Below are 19,347 nucleotides of genomic sequence, written 5' to 3'. Positions count from 1 at the left end.
CTAGGTGCAGTTTGGTGCCCTGGATGGGACGCTGAACAGGGAAAGAACACTGGGTAATACCAAGGAAATCTGAAAAAATATGGACTTTAGTTAGCAATGTATCTACATTGATTCCTTAGTTGTAATAAATGTACCATAGTAATGTACTGATTACTGTTGTGATGTAATGCAGGAGAAATTCGGCATGAAATATAGGGGAACTCTGTGAACTGTTCTATAAATCTAAAACAATTCTAAGATAAAAAAGTTAATTAAAAGAAAGTATATCAGTAACTGGTCCATGACTACTGTGTGGAAAAGATATGCCTCGTGTAGGAACACACCCTGAGCAAAGGAAACTAACTGGTTTCAGGTACCAGGGCAGATGTGGGCAGTGCGATGGCAGGTGGCAGGGTCCTGGGGAGCAAGAGCAGGGGTTTGATGCTCCTCCAAGGCAACATGAGGTTAGGACAAGTGGTCCTAAATGAGCTTCTAACAAAGCAAATCAGCAGCACAGCAAAAGATGATATCGTAGGAACTGGTCAGAGTTCAGAAATGCTTCAGTAATTGAAACCCTATTAATATAATTCATTACTTCAATAATTCTATGGAGATCATTTCAAAAATGCTATAGGAATTGGATACATCATTAACAAAATAAAGACTATTATCTCAAACTCAATTCCAATCTCATACTTAGAGACTAAACACTAGAGGCACACCCATTAATGTATAGAACAGCACAGGGACCAAATAAACATTATCTTAGAAAGTTTGTCTAATGCAAAGGATGAAAAGAAAAACAAGCTACAGATATATAAAAAGGGGAATTTAAACTACTATTACTTATCATTTATTTCCTAAGAAATAACCAAAAGAATCAGTTAAAAAGTCCTTGCATCCAGATTTTGGCCTCCAACCACGAATGTCTACTAAAAGGTATCAGGCGGGGCTCCTTAGAGAAATGACCGAGGCCAGGCCTGGGATAAGGAATCCATACAGTGAGCTGGGCCAGCTTGCTGTCCCAGAATGCAAAGAATTTTTCCAGTGCTAATGGACTGTAACAAACGGGCGTAACAAACTCTTAAAAGAGTTTCCACTGGCCAGTTAGGATATACTTTGGACATCAAAAAGAATATTTACCCACAGATTACTTGTTCGTGGAAAAAGCAAAGCAACAACAAAAATAACTTCACAGTGGAATGATCAGGTTGCCAGCCTCCTAACCGAGTTATCAACATTATACTAAGAATGAAGCAACCAGACTTTATGTGCCCTCTCATATCACATGATATAAAATACAAAGCAACATCTATCAATTATTCTTGTCAAAAATATTTGACTGCAAGCTAATTAGTCTCTTAAATCTAACTTCCAGTTTATGTGAAATACAGGTGATAGAAAAATAAGGTAAATGACACCAGTATGCATTTAGACAAATTCAGAAGGAAAGATATGCTACAGGATTAAATACCTGTCTCTTTAAATAAGCCAATGTCATGGGAGGGTGGGCAGGGAGAAAAGTAGTGAGGTCTTTGGCTGTTGTAGATTTAAAAAGACCTAAGAGACATAACAAGCAAATGTAATGGTCCTTGACTGAACTCTAGTTTAAACAAAAGAGCTATGAACATTTTTGTGTCTGTGAGATAATTGGGGAGATTTGAGTGTGGAGATGTTTTAGATGATAGCAAGGAATTACTGAAAATTTTTATAAACTGAAGTTGTGTGGCAACCCTGCATCAAGCAACTCTATTGGTGCCATTTTTTCAATAGCATTTGCTTGCTTCATGTCTGTGTGTCCTACTTTGGTAATTCTCACAATATCTCAAACTTTTTCATTATTGTTATATTTGTTTTGGTGACCAATGATCAGTAAACATGACTTGCTGAAAGCTCAGATGATGTTGGCACTTTTTAAGCTCATAAAGTATGTTTTAAGTAAGGTGTGTACTTTTTTCTTTTTTAGACATAATGCTACAGCGCACTTAATAGATACAGTACAGTGTAAGCTTTTAGACACACTAAGAAACCAGAAAGTTCATCAGACTTGCTTTATTGCAATGAACCGAGCCTGTAATATCTCTGAGGTACACCTGTATTGGAAAATACAACTAAACAATAAAAAAGAATTATTCAATTTAAAAAATGGGCAAAGGATTTGAACAGATATTTCTCCCAAGATCTACAAATGGTCAATAAGCACATGAAAAGATGCTCAACATCATTAGTCATCAGGGAAATGTAAACCAAAGCCAGAATGAGATACCACTTCACACCCGTTAGAATGCCTAAAACTAAGAACAACAACAATAGCCATCATTGGTGAGGATGTGGAGAAACTGGAAACCTCAAATACTGCTGGTGAAACTGTAAAACAGTGCAGCTACTTTGGAAAACAGCCCGGCAGTTCCTCAAAACGTTAACCATGGAGTTACCATATGACCTAGCAATTCCACTCCCATGTACATATACCCGAGAGAACTGAAAATGTTGAGTCCACAACAAAGCCTTTATGTGAATGCTCTTAATAGCATTATTCACAATAGCCAAAAAGTAGAAACAGCCCAACTGTCTACCAACTGATGAATGGTTATATAAAATAGAATACTTGGCAATAAAAAAGAATGAAGAACTGATATGTGCTACAACAGATGAAACGCTGAAAGCATTATACTACATGAAAGAATACATATTGTATGATTCATTTGTAGGAAATGCCACACCAGAGACAGAAACTAGATCGGCAGGAGCAGAGGCTTGGGGGTTGTAAAGAAGAGAGAGAGAATGGAGAGTGGCTGACAGTGGGTATGGGGTTTCTTTTTATGGTTATGATAATTTCTGTAATTAGATAGTGGCGATGGTTCCATAACTCTGTGATTATATTAAAAATGACTGAACTGTATACTTTAAAAGGATGAATTTTATAGTATGTTGAGTTATATCTCAATAAAGCTGTTATTAAAAAGAAAAACTAAGTATATAATAAATTAATACACCACCAAAATGGGCAAATGCCAAAAAAAACAATTCACAAGGGAATAAATTCTCACCCTTGTTAGAATTCAATATCATGCAAATTTTAAATATAAGATATATTTTTATCTATCAAATTGATGGGTAATAATAACTAGGCTGGAGAGGAAAACAGGCTTCCTCCCAATTTGCTGATATTGTATTCTTTTACACTTCCTGCAGGAATGTTACAATATACATAATAAATATCTTTCACAATATTCAGCTAATCCTTGGACAAAGCTGGGGGGCCACATTAGCAGCACTGGCCCCATGCACAGCTGGAAATCTGTGTGTGACTTCTGACTCCCTAAAAACTTAAGTACTAATAGCTTACTGTTAACGGAAGCCTTACTGATAACATAAACAGTCAATTAATATGTATTCTGTGTATGTACTATATACTGTATTCTTATAAGCTAAAGAAAATGTGTTTTCAAATTGTTGCAATCTCTAAAAAAACTTTTCAATATATCTATTGAAAAAACCCAAGTATCAGTGGACTTGAGCAGTTCAAACCTGTGTTGTTCAAGGGTCAACTGTATATCAAAAAAGTTTATTTATAGATATATATCCTTTGACCTGACAGTTCTTTTAGGAAGCCATCCTAGGGACATAATAAGGAACAAACACATAACATGATCTCTAAGGATTTTCATTACCTTTTTCTACTAAAGAAAAGTACAAGAAAGCCTAAATGTCCCCAGACATGGGTAACTTACATAAATCATGGTAGATCTGTTACGGAATTAGATTTTTGTATCTCCCACTTCAGTTTCAGAAAAAAGACTACGTCTGTAGTGATCAACACTGTACCCGCCAGCCTCAAACATGCACATAACAACTAATTATTTACATGTTATTTTATGCAGCCATCAAAAATAACATAAAGAATGTTTAATAACATTAGGAAATCTTAATTCATATTATTAAACAAAAAAAGCAGATAACTAATCAAATATCATATCATCCCATTAACATATACAAAGGCTGACTGCATATATTTAACAGAGCCCCTGGAGTCAATAGCAGTTATTTATGAGGGGCAGAAATACATGCCATTTTATTGTATACTTTAAAACTGTTATATATTCTAAATTTTCAATGACAAATATGAATTAATTTTATAATCACACAGTGTTATTTTTTAAAAAACATACTAGAGTAACTTATTTTTTTTTAAATCTCTTACCCTTAAGGTTACTACCCGTGCTTTGGGGTTTCGAATAGATGGTCCTGCTGAAACATAATCAGCTGTGTCAATTTCAATTGGAAAATGCTTCTCGCATTTCTCATCACTGTCTAGTGCAGCTGGCCACTCAGTACAGAAATCTGAGAAGTAAAAAAAATCTCAATTATAGTTTTTCAAGTATATTCTCACTGTAATGTATGCTACCAGACAAAATCAAATTGAGAGATCACTTTCAGGTTACATGAAATGTAAGAACAGATTCTCTTCTGCACTTTACATACACATCGTGATCCCTCATCCCTTTTCTCAGGTGACTCCTAATAAGGGAATTTAATTAAGGGGTTGATTTGGGTAATTCAGGCTTGGTGGGGAGTGGTGTGTTCACATAAAGGGGAACTGTGACTTGATGGGAGCTTATTCTAGCTCTGCACATACCTGTTGTTACAGCTGATGGCCGCACTAAGTAAAAGCAAACAGTTCATAGTGTTCAAAGCATTATTGTTTTTGAAAAAGCAACAGTTAATATTCATTCACTCTTAAATAAAGGTTATTAAAGATTAGTTAAAGGGAGCCGAGCAAGAAGCTCTGAAAAAGCTCTAAGAGGGAACTGAGACCTGGTACAGAAGCCTAGGTTATTCTTAAATAGATCCTTACAGGAATTCATGTTTCCTGTGTGTGATTTCTGTGCCAACAGGGCTACACAGAAAGAGCGCCGGACTTGTCCTCATACTCAGGTGAGGCAGCTAGCCTGGCTTACAAAAGGCTAGGCCGCAACATAGGGTTCCAAGCACTGCGAACGTGGCTCCCTGCCAATCACCACAGTGCAGAGCTGTAAACTCAGGCCTCAACTGGGGGGATAAAAGAGGGACAGCTCCCAGCCTCCTGCGGCTACCAGTGCCGAAGGACTCCATTGGTAGGTGGCTGATCTCATTTTGCCTATTCCTGTCAAGGTAGCGTGCAGATGGGAAGTCTGAAGCACAGGTAAGCGAGGTAATTTACCAAAACTTTAATCATCAGTGGCAGCAGTTAAAAAAACAAGGTCTTCCGAATTCTAGTTTATTGCTCTCCCTGTCAGATGAATAAAGGCTAACAGGGGTCTATTAAGAGTATTATAAGGTACCCATCAATAGAAATCTCTCCTTAAACATCTCATTCTAAGAATACTGAAAAGTAATTGGTTTCTTAGGTCAAACACATTAGACCTCACAGATCCATGCTTTCTCCAAAAGAGCATGACTGCAGGGAACGCTGGTCACAATCACAGGCAGACATGGGACCTATTCTTCATGATGATCTAAGGGACACTGAGAGGTACTCTGCCAATACCATTTTCCCAAGCTAACAATTTTCTTACAGTAGGTACTATATTTAGTTCCAATTTAGGCTTTAATATAAGAGTCAGCAAAATGTCACTCTCGGTTACAGAGACTCTCCAAGATTTGCGACTAAATATATGTTAGCAAACGAATATAACTCACATCATTCCCTAAATATGCTGTTTAAGAGATCAATATTCAGACACTTTAAGGGGAAAGAAGTATCTTTACAATTAAGAACATTTTGATATTTAAATGAAATGAAAAGAACATGATTACCGAGGTTAAATTTCAGTCCCATGGGCGAATTCCAAAATCCTGCACTGTAAGATACAACACTGCCAAGGACTTTAAAAGAAAGACTATTTGGGGAATTTTACGAGTTCTTGGATTTTTACTAAGCCTTTTTTCTTTAACTTTGAAGACGTCATTTCAATCACCAGATGATAATTACATTTTTAAATTGAATTATCCAATTATATGTCTTAAAAAAAGATAGCCAACTGGAAAGCACATAACTAGACCCTATTAGCCTTTACTTATTTGATAGGTAGAGCAATAGACTAGACTATGGAAGATCTTGGTTTTTACTTAACTATTGCCACTGATTATTAATGTTTTGGTAAATTACCTTTCCTGTGCTTCAGATTTTCCATCTGCAAGTTAGGTATAAAGTCTGAACTGACCTACTTTGAAAGAACTCTGAGAAGAAATATTTGAAAAGCCTTTGAGTTACTTGGAAGATATAATCTAAATCCAGAAACTGGCAAAAGTATAAAGGCAAAATTAAGGAAAGATTAAAACACTTAAATATAATGCTACTCTTCTGAATGTGCTTTATGAAAGCCATTTGTTTAAGAATCATGAATATTTCAGAAGTATTAAAATGACTAGTTTCTAGATTACAAATGCACATTTAAAAGTAATGTTTAAAAAGGAGAAAAATGGAATTTATCACAGTATAACACATTTGTTAGCAGGCTTTACAAAGGATCAAAGAGTGATACATGGTTTGTGCCAAATGGGGCAGAAATTTGGGACAGTGATTAGTGTCAGCCCAATCCCAGAATATAGCAACATATAACCTCAAGGGACAGAAACGCATCCTGATGATCTGAAACAGAAGATCACACACATGAAAGGCAAGAATAGAGATTTTTCTTTCTTCATGTCAAGAGTAAGGTTATTACTCCTACTTTTTAAGACTACTTTATCTCTTCTTCTTTGTATTTTTGAATGAAAGGCCCTCCTGAAAGCTCAGATCATAATCAGGACCACTATCCTATTTCTCCTTCCAGCATAACCAGGCTACCTGTGAAGAGTTTCTGGGTTTCATTTTCTTTCCTGAACAGCCTTAACAAGTATTACTGAGTATTTATATATCACTTTTTCATTAGTATGAATTTTACTTCATCCCAAGACACTAATTCTTGAATTAAATTGCACAATCACTAATTACTGAATCTAAAAGAATTCAAGTTTGCTTATTTCATATGTAGTTTAATGCAAATTAGATCAGAAACTGGAGTATGTAGTTTGAAAATACATATAGAACTATGAACAAAATAATGTTCTTTGCCTGAACCTCCATGCATGTGGGAAGAAGAAAGGGTGTAGAACAAGGCTAGATGAAATTTTTTCCCCTTTGGCTGTGTTGAGACATCACTGACATAAACCACTGTGTGGGTTTAAGGAACACAAGGCATTGATGTGATACACTTACATACAGCAAAATGACTACAAGAGCACTAGCTCACACCTGTATTACATAATCACCGTTTTTTGTGGTAAGAACATTTAAGATCTACTCTCGGCAACTTTCAGTATGTGTATATTAACTATAATCTTTACTCTGTCCATTAGATCCCAAGCACCTACTCATTTTTTAACTGTTAACTTTATACCCTTTGACAAACATCTCCCATTTCTCCACAGCCCCTGGTAACCACCATCCTACTCTCTATTTGATGAGTTCAGCTTTTTTAGATTTCACATGTAAGTGAAAACATCCACTATTTTGCCTTTCTTTGTCTAACTTATTTAACATAGTGCCCTCAAGGTCTTGTCTATGTTGTTGCAAATGGAAAGGATGTCCTTCTTTGTCTTGACTGAAAGATACATCACATACATATATACACTGCATCTTTTTTATCCAATCACCAACTTAGGTTGTTTCCATGTCTTGGCTATTGTAAATAATGCTTCAGTGAACATGGAAGTGCAGATACCTCTTTGATATCATGTTTTCACTTATTTTGGATATATACCCAGAAGTGTGCTTCCTGGATCACACGGTAGTTCTAATTTCATTTTTTTAAGGAAGCTCTACATTGCTTTCCACAGTGGTGGTACCAATTTACATTCCCATCAAGATGCAAAAGGGTTCTCTTTGCTCTGCATCCACACCAACATGCGTTTATCTCTTGTCTTTGAGGACAGTCATTCTAACAGGTGTAAGGTAATATAGCGCACTGTGGTTTTGATTTGCATTTCCCTGATGAGTCATGTTGAGCACCTTTCCCTGTGTCTGCTGGCCATCTGTGTGTCTAAGGAAAGATGTCTATTAAATTCTTCTACCCATTTTTAAATTGGACTATGTGTGGTGTTTCAGTTTTTTTTTTTTTGCTATTGAGTTGTTTGAGTTCTTTATGTATTTTGGATATTAACCCCTCACCTTGCATCAGATACAGGATTTGAAATATTTTCTCCCATTCCATGGGCTGCCTTTTCATTTTGTGATGGTTTCCTCTGCTGTGCAGAAGCTTTTTAGTTTGATGTAGTCCCATAGATTTTTGCTTTTCTTGCCTTTGCTTTTGGTGTCAAATCCAAGAAATCACTGCCTAGACTCATGCCAAAGAACTTACCCCCTACATTTTCTCCTAAGAGTTTCAGTGTTTCAAATTGTACATTCACACCTTTATAATCCATTTTTCTTTTGCATATGGTTTAAGAATGTGGTCCAGTTTCATTCTTTTGCACATGTCTGTCCAATTTTCCCAATATTATTTATTGAAGGAACTGTCCTTTATAACTGTATATTCTTGGGTCCTTTACTGTAAATTAATTGACCATATATGCATGGCTTTTTTTGGGGGCTCTCTTATTTCGTTCCAGGGATCTATGTGTCTTGTTTTTATGCTAATACCACAGTTTTGATATACTATAGCTTTGTGATAGTTTGAGATCAGGACGTGTGATGCCTCCAGCTTTGTTCTCTTTCTCTAAATTGCTTTGGCTATTCAGGGTCTTTTGTGGTTCCATATAAATTTCAGCATTATTTGTTCTACTTCTGTGGAAAATGCCACTGAAATTTTGGTAGACTGCACTGAATCTATAGATTGCCCTGGGTCATAGGACATTTTAACAGTATTAGTTCTTGCAATCCATGAACAGTATCTTTCCATTTATTTGTGCCTTCTTCAATTACTTTCACCAGTGTCTTATATTTTTCAGTGCAAAGATCTTTCTTTTCCTTGGTTGTATTTATTCTTAAGTTTTTTATTTTTTTGATATTATGAATAAACCTTAATTTCTCTGACAGTTCACTGTTAGTGTACAGAAACACAACTCATTTTTTTTTTTTTTTTTTATTAATAATTATTTTTTATTGAAGGGTAGTTGACACACAGTATTACATTACATGACTTTCAAGTGTACAACACAGTGGTAGAACATTTATATACATAATTCTAGGTTCCAGCTATCACCCTACCAAGCTGTTACAATATCTTGACTATATTCCTTATGCTATACATTACATCCCGGTTACTAATTTATTTTACCATTGGAAGTCTGTCCTTTTTTTTTTTTTTTTTTTTTTTTTTTTTTGTGAGGGCATCTCTCATATTTATTGATCAAATGGTTGTTAACGACAATAAAATTCTGTATAGGGGAGTCAATGCTCAATGCACAATCATTATTCCACCCCAAGCCTAATTTTTGTCAGTCTCCAATCTTCTGAGGCATAACAAACAAGTTTTTACATGTAGAACAAATTCTTACATAATGAGTAAGTTACATAGTGAACAGTACAAGGGCAGTCATCACAGAAACTTTCGGTTTTGCTCATGCATTATGAACTATAAACAGTCAGTTCAAATATGAATACTCATTTGATTTTTATACTTGATTTATATGTGAATACCACATTTCTCTCTTTATTATTATTATTTTAATAAAATGCTGAAGTGGTAGGTAGATACAAGATAAAGGTAGAAAACATAGTTTAGTGTTGTAAGAGAGCAAATGTAGATGATCAGGTGTGTGCCTGTAGACTATGTGTTAATCCAAGCTAGACCAGGGCAATAAAACATCCACGTATGCAGAAGATTTCTCTCAGAACGGGGGGGTGAGGTTCTAAGCCTCACCTCTGTTGATCCCCAATTTCTCACCTGATGGCCCCCCTGCGACTGTGCCTGTCTTAGGTTGTTCCTCCCTTGAGGAATCTTACCCGTCTCTGGCTAACCAGTCATCTTCCGGGGCCATACAGGGAAATGTTAAGTTGGTAAGTGAGAGAGAAGCCTTATTGTTTGAAAAAGTTAGCTTTTTACTTCTTTGCATATTTATGCCCTGTGGCTTCTATGCCCAGCATTTGTCTTGAGGTATCTTTACCACTTGGAAGAATTATGATACTCGGTAAATTTGATATGAGGCACGAATTCTATTTAAGGGTTGTAATTAGGAAGGAAGAAGAAAAGCTATAGAAGTAGCAGGCGGAAGAAAACATGGGAAGATTGATTATTTCTTTGACATATCTTCTTGTAGAGTAACTTCAGCATGTATAGGTTTTAAGCTACTACTTAAATTGCACACACACATTAACATAATAGGAGTATAGTTACATAACCAAAGCATATCTGTAATTACCAGCCATCTGCAGTGAAACCAAGAAAACCAGTTAGGCACCTTAGGCATTTGTGAAAACTTATCTATGATATGGTGGATATTGTCCAAATGAACAACTCATTTTTTTTATGTCTATTTTGTACCTTGAAACTTTACTGAATCCATTTATTAGTTCTACAGTGTTTTTGGGTGGAGTCTTTAGGGTTTTCTAGATATAAAATCATGTTATCTGAATACAGAGATAAATTTCTTCCTTCCAGATTTGGATGCCTTTTCTTTTTCTTGTCTAACTGCTAGGACCACCAGTGCAGTGTTGAAAAAAAGTGACAAGAGTGGGCATCCATCCCTGTCTTGTCCCAGTCTTTGAGGAAAACCTTTCACTTTTTCATCTTGAGTAGTTAGTCATGGGCCTGTCATATGGCCTTTATTATGTTGGGTACATCCCCCTATACCCACTTTGAGTTTTTCTCATGAAAGTATTTTGAGTTGTGTCAAAGACTTTTCCCACAACTATTTAGACAATCAGTTGATTTTATCCTTCATTTTGTTAATGTGCTGTATCATATTGATTGATCTGCATATGTTGAACCATTCTTGCATCACTGGAATAAATCCTATTTGTCCATTGTATGATCCTTTTAATGTACTGCTCAATTTGGTTCACTAGTATTTTGTTGAGGATTTTTGCATCTTATGTTCATCAGGGATTGGCCTGTAATTTCCTTTCGTGCAGTATCCTTGTCCAGGTTTGCTATCAGGGTAATGCTGGCCTCATAATGAGTTTGGAAGTGTTCCCTCCTCTTCTTTTTTTGGAAGAGTTTGGTAAGTATTGGTATTCTTTCAATGCTTTGTAGAATTCATCAGCAAAGCCATCTGGTCCTAGAATTTTCTTTATTGGCAAGTTTTTGATTACTGATTCAATCTCTTTACTAGTAACTGATCTGTTCAGATTTTCTAATTCTTCATGATTCAGTCTCTGTACCTGTAGGTTGTATGCTTCTAAAATGTATCCATTTCTTTTATGTTGTCCAATTAGTTGGCATATAGTAGTCTCTTTGATCCTTTGTAATTCTATAGAATTAGTTTGTAGTGTTTCCTCTTTCTTTGACAACTTCATTTATTTGAGTCCTTTCTTTTTCTTGGTGAGTCTAGTGAGAGGTTTTTCTGTTTTTTACCTTACAAAAAATAGCTCTTGGTTTCACTGATCTTTTTGTTGTCCTTTTAGTCTCTATTTCTGCTCTAATCAGTTACTTCTTTCCTTCTACTTATTTTGGGCTTACTTTGTTCTTCCTTTTCTAGTTCTTGACATGTAAACTAGGTTGTTTGAGATCTTTCTTTTTTCTTAATGTAGGTTATAAACGTCCTTTAGAACTGCTTTTGCTTCATCCCTTAAGTTTTGGTATGTTGTTGTTCCATTTTCATTTGTCTCAAGATTGTTTTTTATTTTTCTTTTGAATCAATGGTTATTTAGAGCCATACTGTTTCATCTCCACGTATTTGTGAACTTCCCAGTTTTCTTCTTGTAGATTTCTAGTTTCAAATCACTGATGCTGGAAAAGATGCTCAATATGATTTTAATATTCTTCAATTAAGGCTTGTTTTGTGGGCTAATACATAACCTATCGCAGAGAATATTTCACATGTGCTTGAAAAGGGACTGTATTTTGCTTCTGTTAGATGGAATGTTCTGCAAATGTCTGTTAAGTCCATTTGGTCTAATGAGTAGGTTACATCTAGTGTTTCCCTACTGACTTTCTGTCTGGAAGATCTATCCATTGTTGAAAGTACAGTATTAAGTCCCCTACTATGACAGTATTGATATCTATTTCTTGCTCTATTCTACTAGTATTTGTTTTATATATTTAGGTACTCCTATTTTGAATGCATAAATTTTACAAATGTTATATCCTCTTGATGAACTGACCCCCTTTATCATTAGAAATGAGATTCTTATGTTCAAAGTCAATATTAGGTTCATATAACAAAACGACCACTCACCTTTAAGAGCTTCACAGTGTTTTTTAATTGCTACAGGAGTCAAGTGTAGAAAATTGGGGACCTAAAATAGACAAAGTTTTTAAAGTATAAATTAGTCAAATGTCTTAAAAACATATCAAAGTCAATTTTCTCATAAAACAAAATTATAGTCCCAACAAAATTCATAATAAATAAAAAGTGATACATTTTAAAAATATTTATTCTATGTCACATGTACTGTGAACTCAAGAAATGAATTCCTTAAAATACATATTTAGTACTAAGTAATTAATAAGTGATGACAGTGACAGTGGAAAAAATAAACATCATTTTTATAGTACTCTTCCTGCCACAAATCTATAGGTATATATATATATATAAAACTGAAAGTACTTAAGGAGACAGATCATTATTTACTCATCCTCATTCCCCTGGAATGCAGAATACAGTGATGTATTTTCCACTTTGCACTTAAAAGATATTTTATCAGTTGAATGGATAAATAAATGAAGACAGCAAATCTTTACTACACTGTTTAATGAAGTATAGAATTTATTTACGATGATACGTTAAGAGGCTACCTAATCATCCACAGGACAAATAGAAATTTAGGAAAGGTCATATATTTGATTTCTTCAAGTAAGTAATTAACATTTCCTAGCATATTTCTTGAATATAAGTATCTAGAAAAAATTTAAAGAAATGCATTTGAACACACAGAAATTTACTCCAAATATTATATACCTGGAATCCTGAATGTTGATCAGAAAATGTTTATTTAATTAAGAGAAAATAGGCACTGAAAATTGGGGTTACTGGGTGATTTCATTTTCTACACTTTCATTTTTGAAACATGAAAATATGACCTTAAAATCATAAAGGGAAAGAATAGCTAATATAGCATTTATATTGGCACTGTTCTTTGTAAACTTTGCATATATATTAGCTCAGTTAATAAGCTTATGCAATGGCACCCCCGAGGCATAGACCACATCACTGGACTAATAGGTAATTATTAAGAGGCAGCATGCATTAAACGTTTGGATTTTTATATATATTAGATACCATTTATAACTATTAGCCTTATTACAAATAGACTGCTACTCTCTCTCATGTAGTAGTATTTTCCAAAGACCTTTGCTTTAAACTAAATTCACTTCTCTTTCATTTGAAGATTAGTTTCCTTGATATCTGTTTTCTTACATCTCTTGAAACATTCCCGTTTACAAATTTCATTTACCCCTGTCTCCTGCAGCAGAACCCCTTCTCCATGTTACTGTCTCATTTTTACCATTACCTTTCAGCAAATTTTTCTTTGCTTTTTAAGAAGACTCTCATATAGTGGAAAACAGTTTGATAACTGTACTATATGCAAAAGGAGACCATTTAAGATATGCACTCCCAGGATAAGCATATTTATATTTTCTTTAAAAAGCCTATAGTTTGTAAATCATTATAGATGCTACCAACGTAATAATATATTATCTATTTTGCATCAAGAAATAAATAAATTTAGGGACTATAATAATAATATTAAAAAATATTCTACCTGTCTGTATAGAAAGTTTTAATCTCTCTTTCAAAGTAGAACCTTCACCTCCCCACCCTGATTCTCAATCTCAAATTAGGTTATTTCATTATTCTTAATTCCACTTGAAAGATACAATATAGAAGAGATACAACTGCAATATAGAAGAGATACAGAAAAGAAAAAGCCAAAAGGGGAGCCATAGAACCAATTAACTGCATTCTTAAATGGCTAGGATTCTTTGAATCTTCCTTACCATGAGTAATCAAAATAGGGTAAAACATCCATTATTACCTAGAAAGAAATTTAAACTAAAATACAATAAACTGCTATATACTTAACTTTGAGGTATAACAGGGGAGGAGGTATGTGGAAGGGAGGATCAGCATTGATTTAGACTCAGCCAATGAATCAGCCATTAATCTTACCTTTAAAAGTTCTAGATTTCCCTCCTTTGCCATGGGCACCCCCCCTTTAACTGGATAACCCATTCGAACAGGCAGAGGTACAGCAGAGGGTTTAAATGGGGCTGCGACAGGATAAACGCTGGGCCAGTCCTGGTCAACAGCCATTTTCTCTGTCCTCGGAGGTAGTGCCTAAGGAATACAAAACAGTTTAACATTTTAAATATGAATGTGATTTTTAATTTTAAATCAAAAAAACTGCAATTAAGAGAAATATAAACAGAATTGCAACCTACACAAAAATCTGACCTCCCACAAAGCTGCTGTTCAAATGAAAAAATACTAAATATACCTTATACCTTACCTTTGCACTATTTCCACAAACCCTCTGGCAAGGACCCCTTTAATAGAACATTTCCTTCACTTTAATTTTTCTATGTTATTTATGTACACAGACTTTTAGTAAACTTCTCACAGTTTGGTTATGAAAGGGTGAGTAACAACATATTTTGAAATACAGATCTTCCTTGCTTTATGACAGGGTTATGTCCCAATAACCCATTAAAATTGAAAATACATTAAGTCAAAAATGCATTTAATATACCGAACCTATCTTAAGTATTCAGTTATTTAAAAATGAACATCATAGCTTAGCCTAGCCACCTTAAATGTGCTCAGAACTCTGACATCAGCCTACAGTTGGGCAAAAATCATCCAACACAAAGCCTACTTTATCATAAAGTATTAAATATCTCATGTAATTGATTGAATACTGTACATAAAAGTGAAAAACAGAATGGACATATGGGAAAAGAAGGGTTTAAGTGTATCAACTGTTTACCCTCATGACTGCACGGCTAACTAGGAGTTGCAGCTTCTGGCTGCTGCCCAGGACCACGAGTATCATATGCTGGCCTGCACTTTGCTAGGCTGGAAAAAGATAAAAATTCAAAATTTGGAGTACAGTTTCTACAGAATGCATATCACTTTAGCACCATCATAAAGTTGAAAAGACATTAAGTCAAAACATCATAAGTTAGGGACTGTCTGTCATTTTTAAAACTTATTCGATAGAAGTGAGGTGACACCAAGAACTTGTAAATAAGTAAATCAGAAATAAGGAAAATAAAGAATTTGGAAATAAGTAAATTAGGGTTGAACTAACTAACCAAATACAAAATGATAAATTATATGTCTGCTAGTTCCAGAGGAGAGCTATTAACATATACACATTCACATATACACATACTTTTAGAAAAACTATATTCAACAGAAGGGGATAGCCAGCATACTAACATAGGGTTGAGGAAGGCAAAATTCAGCAATGTTTAACAAAGTAATATCAAAACCAGTGTAGTGTATATCCTGGAAGCAGCTAATATTCCTGTGAAGATGATGATATTCAAATTTGGTGCCATTTAACTTCCTACTAATGTGCCTTTGCTCTACGTGATCTTATAATTCGGAATCCTCCATAGAGACGTCCAGGGTGAGACCAATCTGAGTGGACTAACCCATAAGTCCCAGGCTGCATGACTCTTTCAGGCATTATCAAGATAATTCTGTATTCTGGTCAATACACATATATCCTGGGAGCATGTGAGTGAGTCCACTTCTCAAAGATGATGCATTCTCAAGATACTGACAAAAAGCAATTGAAGACAAGAGGCGGGGCTGCAGGGATCACCAAGTAAACACTCCCTCTGAAGCCCTGTGGGGCAGGCAGCACACTTCTGCCTCAGCATGAGCACCTGCCTCACTTCAGAGCTTCCAAAGCCATTAAGGTAGCATATACTAGAGGACATTAATCGTTTACCTGTCTTCTCAGTGACCTTTCCTGTCTGGACGTTCTTTCTTTTGCACCTAAAAGACAACATAATAGTTACAGAGAATTTTATAATGCAGAGTTGCTCAACATTGATCATGATGCCATAATTCTCACATAACTCAAAGTATTAAGTAGTATAAAAATGAAACAGCAATCCATTTTTTTGTAAGCTTATGTACTAAGTCATCTTACTGAAAATGAAAAGTCAGAAATAGTTAAGAAAATTCCACTTATTTAAATACAAAGTGTATTGTGACTGATGATACAGTTAACTCATCATCTAAAGTATTATTTTCAATATACTTTGAGGTTCATAGTCAAATAAACTCACTTTCCCAAGTTAAAATATCTAGTTAGAAGTATTTTGCCTCCTTTTGAAATGTTCTAATTATAAATATACTGCTCATACTTGTAATCTGTTTTCTTCTACCAAAAAAAACCCTTCAGTTTTTCCATCTCTGTTGTATATTACAGCTGCCAATGCTAAAATGGTACCAGTAATGACAAAAATCAGTCATTCTTAATAAATCACATAACTGTAGAAAGGTTATAAAATATTAACTTACGCCTCTCTAAATAAATTGTTTTGCTATATTTATTAGCAATTTCACATGACAGACACCATGGTAAATGCTTTTCATGATCTCACTTAATCTTATTCTTCACAATAACTGTAAGAACTATTATTATTCTTTTTAAGAGGTCATCTGTAGCCAAAAATACAATGGACACAAAGGAGTTAGGGCGGCAACAGCTTTAGTATAAAAGACACTTCATGCTCTGAACCACAATCTCTAGCTTCATCTCCCTTCACGAGCTCCCACAACTACACTGAGCTTCCAGTACCAGGCCCTTTAGTCTTCCTCTGAACTTTCTGTTCTCCCTGCCTGGAATGTGCCTCCTTTCCATACGTCTGGCTTCTGTCCCCTTCCCACTTCATATATTCATCCTTCCATATAGTTCACTTATTCATTCAAAAATTATTTGAGTGATACTGTGTATCAGAAACTAGGTAGGCAGCACACAGTCCTTCCTCTCACAGAACAGCAGAGCCTGTCAAGTAAGAACTATTTAACAATCTCAATAAACAGTGATAAATATTAATGGAAACATACAGCAGGGTTGTCGAACTCAGTCAATTACATGGGGAAAATCTCCCCAAAGTGGACTGAGAAAAATGTTCTAGAAAGGAGATGGAAAATCACAATAAATAATTCCGTATGGCTGAAATTTAAGAGTAGAGCAGAGAAAGCATGGAGAAGAGGTTTGAGATAGTTAATAGGCATCTCAACTATAACACATCACTGGCAGAGATCTTGATCTCCTCCCAGTTTTCCCAATCCCTATAAATGGTAGCACCATTCATCCAATTGCTCAAGATCAACATAATCTAACATGCTTCTTTGAGATTTCCTCAAGCATCCTATCAAATCCATTAGTAAGTCCTGTTAGCTCTACCTTCAAAATATATCCTAAATCCAACCACAGTACCTTCTCCACTTGGTCACTCCAAGTCACCATCATCTCGTGTGGACTACTCCAACAATTTCCAAACTGATCTCTTGTCTTCACTCTTTCCCACCTAAAGTTAGTTCTCCACACGGCAGCCAAAGATCTTTTAAAAGTACAAATCACATTATATCGCCTCCCTGTTCAAAACTTTCCAGTATGATCTAAACTGTAAAATGCAAGCTAAACACCTATAAGCCTTTACAAGATCAGGCCATTGCTTATCTTTCTGACACTTTATACTACCATACTCTATGCTCACAAAGCTCCAGCCCCATCGGCCTTCTTTCTGTTCCTTAAAGACACCCCGAAGCTTGTTCTCACTTGTGGGCTAACAGCCCTGCAGTTCCCTGTACCAACCATGCTCTTCCACCACATACATCTCCACGTGGCTCTGGGATCTGCTCAAATGTCACTTCTCCAGGGAGGTCTGACCTGACTACCCTTTTATCCTATCCTAAGCCACTACTCCCCAACCCATCATTCTCAATATCCTCCTTTATTTTGCTTCATTGCACAAATCATTACCAGAGTACTGACACTGTTTACTTGTTTATAAGTCTGACTTGTCCCGAAGAATGTAAACTTCACGAGGTGAGGGAACTTGATGGATTCCAGTTTCTAGAACACCACGTAGCACCAGCAGGAGTTAACGTATTTATAGAATGAATGAATGAACGAAGAATTTCAAAGGGACCTTTTAAGACTTTAAAGAGTCACTATGATACATTACGGAATTTATAATTTATAGTAAAACCATGAGAAACCACGTGTAGACTTTGAACAAGGGAGAGGCAAGATTAGATTAGCCTTTTTGAACACTTCACTCTGTTGTGAGAATTACACGTAGGAGAGCAGGGGCAGAAACAGGGACCAGTAAAGAAACCTGCCTAAGTGGGAGGTGGCCTAGACTGGGCTGTCAGTACTGTGAACATTAGTGATCTTTTATGCGTCAGTACAGGGCACCTGGTGAATGACAGGCCTTGCCCCTCCTTCACAGAGCTCTTCCTGACTCGCGTGGGCTCCGCAGTGCTCACGTGACTCTATTCAAGCTTCTATTTCAGCATCTCACCCTTCACAGAACGGCGCCGTTAAAAAAAAACCTGTTTCCATTAGACTCCTCCAGGGCAAGAACGGTATTGCGCATCCCTATGATCCCTCTCGAGTGAAGGTCACCCCGTTTGGTGGCACAGCTCAGCCCGGGATTCAGAGACGCAGTTTGTTCTAGGATAGCTGCGTGCTTCCCGTAAGGTTCGGGAACGCCTCTGGTTCAGCGCTGCTCAACAAACATGACCCAAGCACCGAGGACTAGAGAGACCCCGTGCCGAGGCCTCGGGCGCGGGCGCCGGGGCGCGCCGGCCTCGGGGGGGCGGCGCAGGCTACCTCGCGCGCCCGGCAGCGCACGTCGGCAGGCAAGGAAGCGACGCGCACGCCGCGAGCGCGCCCGTAGCCGCGGGTCTCCCCGCTGCCGGGCCGGCGACGGGCTGTCAGGACGCACCGTCCGCCACCGCGGCGGCCACCCCGGGCCTGGTGTTCCGTCCTCCCACGTCCCCCTAACGCCCGGGCGCAGCGCGGCAGACACTCACTCGGGCTCCGGCTCGGAGTGCAGGCAGCCGCAGGCACCGCGGTGGAGAGAGCGCGCAGGGTCCCAGCCCCCGGCTGCAGCGCCCGCCGGGCACGGTGCGCGGCGGCCGCCATGGCGGCGAGGACGGCGAGCCGAAGGAACCAGGCGCGACCCCGCGCGAGCGGGCGGCTCG

At 36.9% G+C, this 19,347-nt stretch overlaps 1 protein-coding gene across 4 annotated transcripts in view; it reads right to left on the bottom strand.

The window, feature by feature from the left end:
- The window catches only part of MRPS35 (mitochondrial ribosomal protein S35), a 39,531-nt gene extending 20,184 nt beyond the window's left edge, over positions 1–19,347 (bottom strand). Inside the window, exons 1-5 of one of the 4 annotated variants that reach the window (XM_057491413.1) lie at positions 19,177–19,347; positions 16,070–16,116; positions 14,278–14,445; positions 12,343–12,403; positions 4,184–4,323 (exon numbers count right to left, since the gene is read on the bottom strand). In XM_057491413.1, coding sequence (XP_057347396.1) covers positions 4,184–4,323; positions 12,343–12,403; positions 14,278–14,445; positions 16,070–16,116; positions 19,177–19,288 — 528 coding nt within the window. In that variant the 5' untranslated portion in view covers positions 19,289–19,347. Of the gene's footprint in view, positions 1–4,183; positions 4,324–12,342; positions 12,404–14,277; positions 14,446–16,069; positions 16,117–18,662; positions 18,945–19,176 lie in introns of those variants that run through there. The other 3 variants (XM_036889487.2, XM_036889488.2, XM_036889489.2) reach the window with 3 other exon arrangements.

This window comes from Manis pentadactyla, chromosome 14 (assembly GCF_030020395.1).
Source record: "Manis pentadactyla isolate mManPen7 chromosome 14, mManPen7.hap1, whole genome shotgun sequence".
Taxonomy (NCBI): Eukaryota; Metazoa; Chordata; class Mammalia; order Pholidota; family Manidae; genus Manis; species Manis pentadactyla.
The sequence above is the reverse complement of the archived record's forward strand: the minus strand, read 5'-3'. Positions and strand labels throughout refer to the sequence as shown.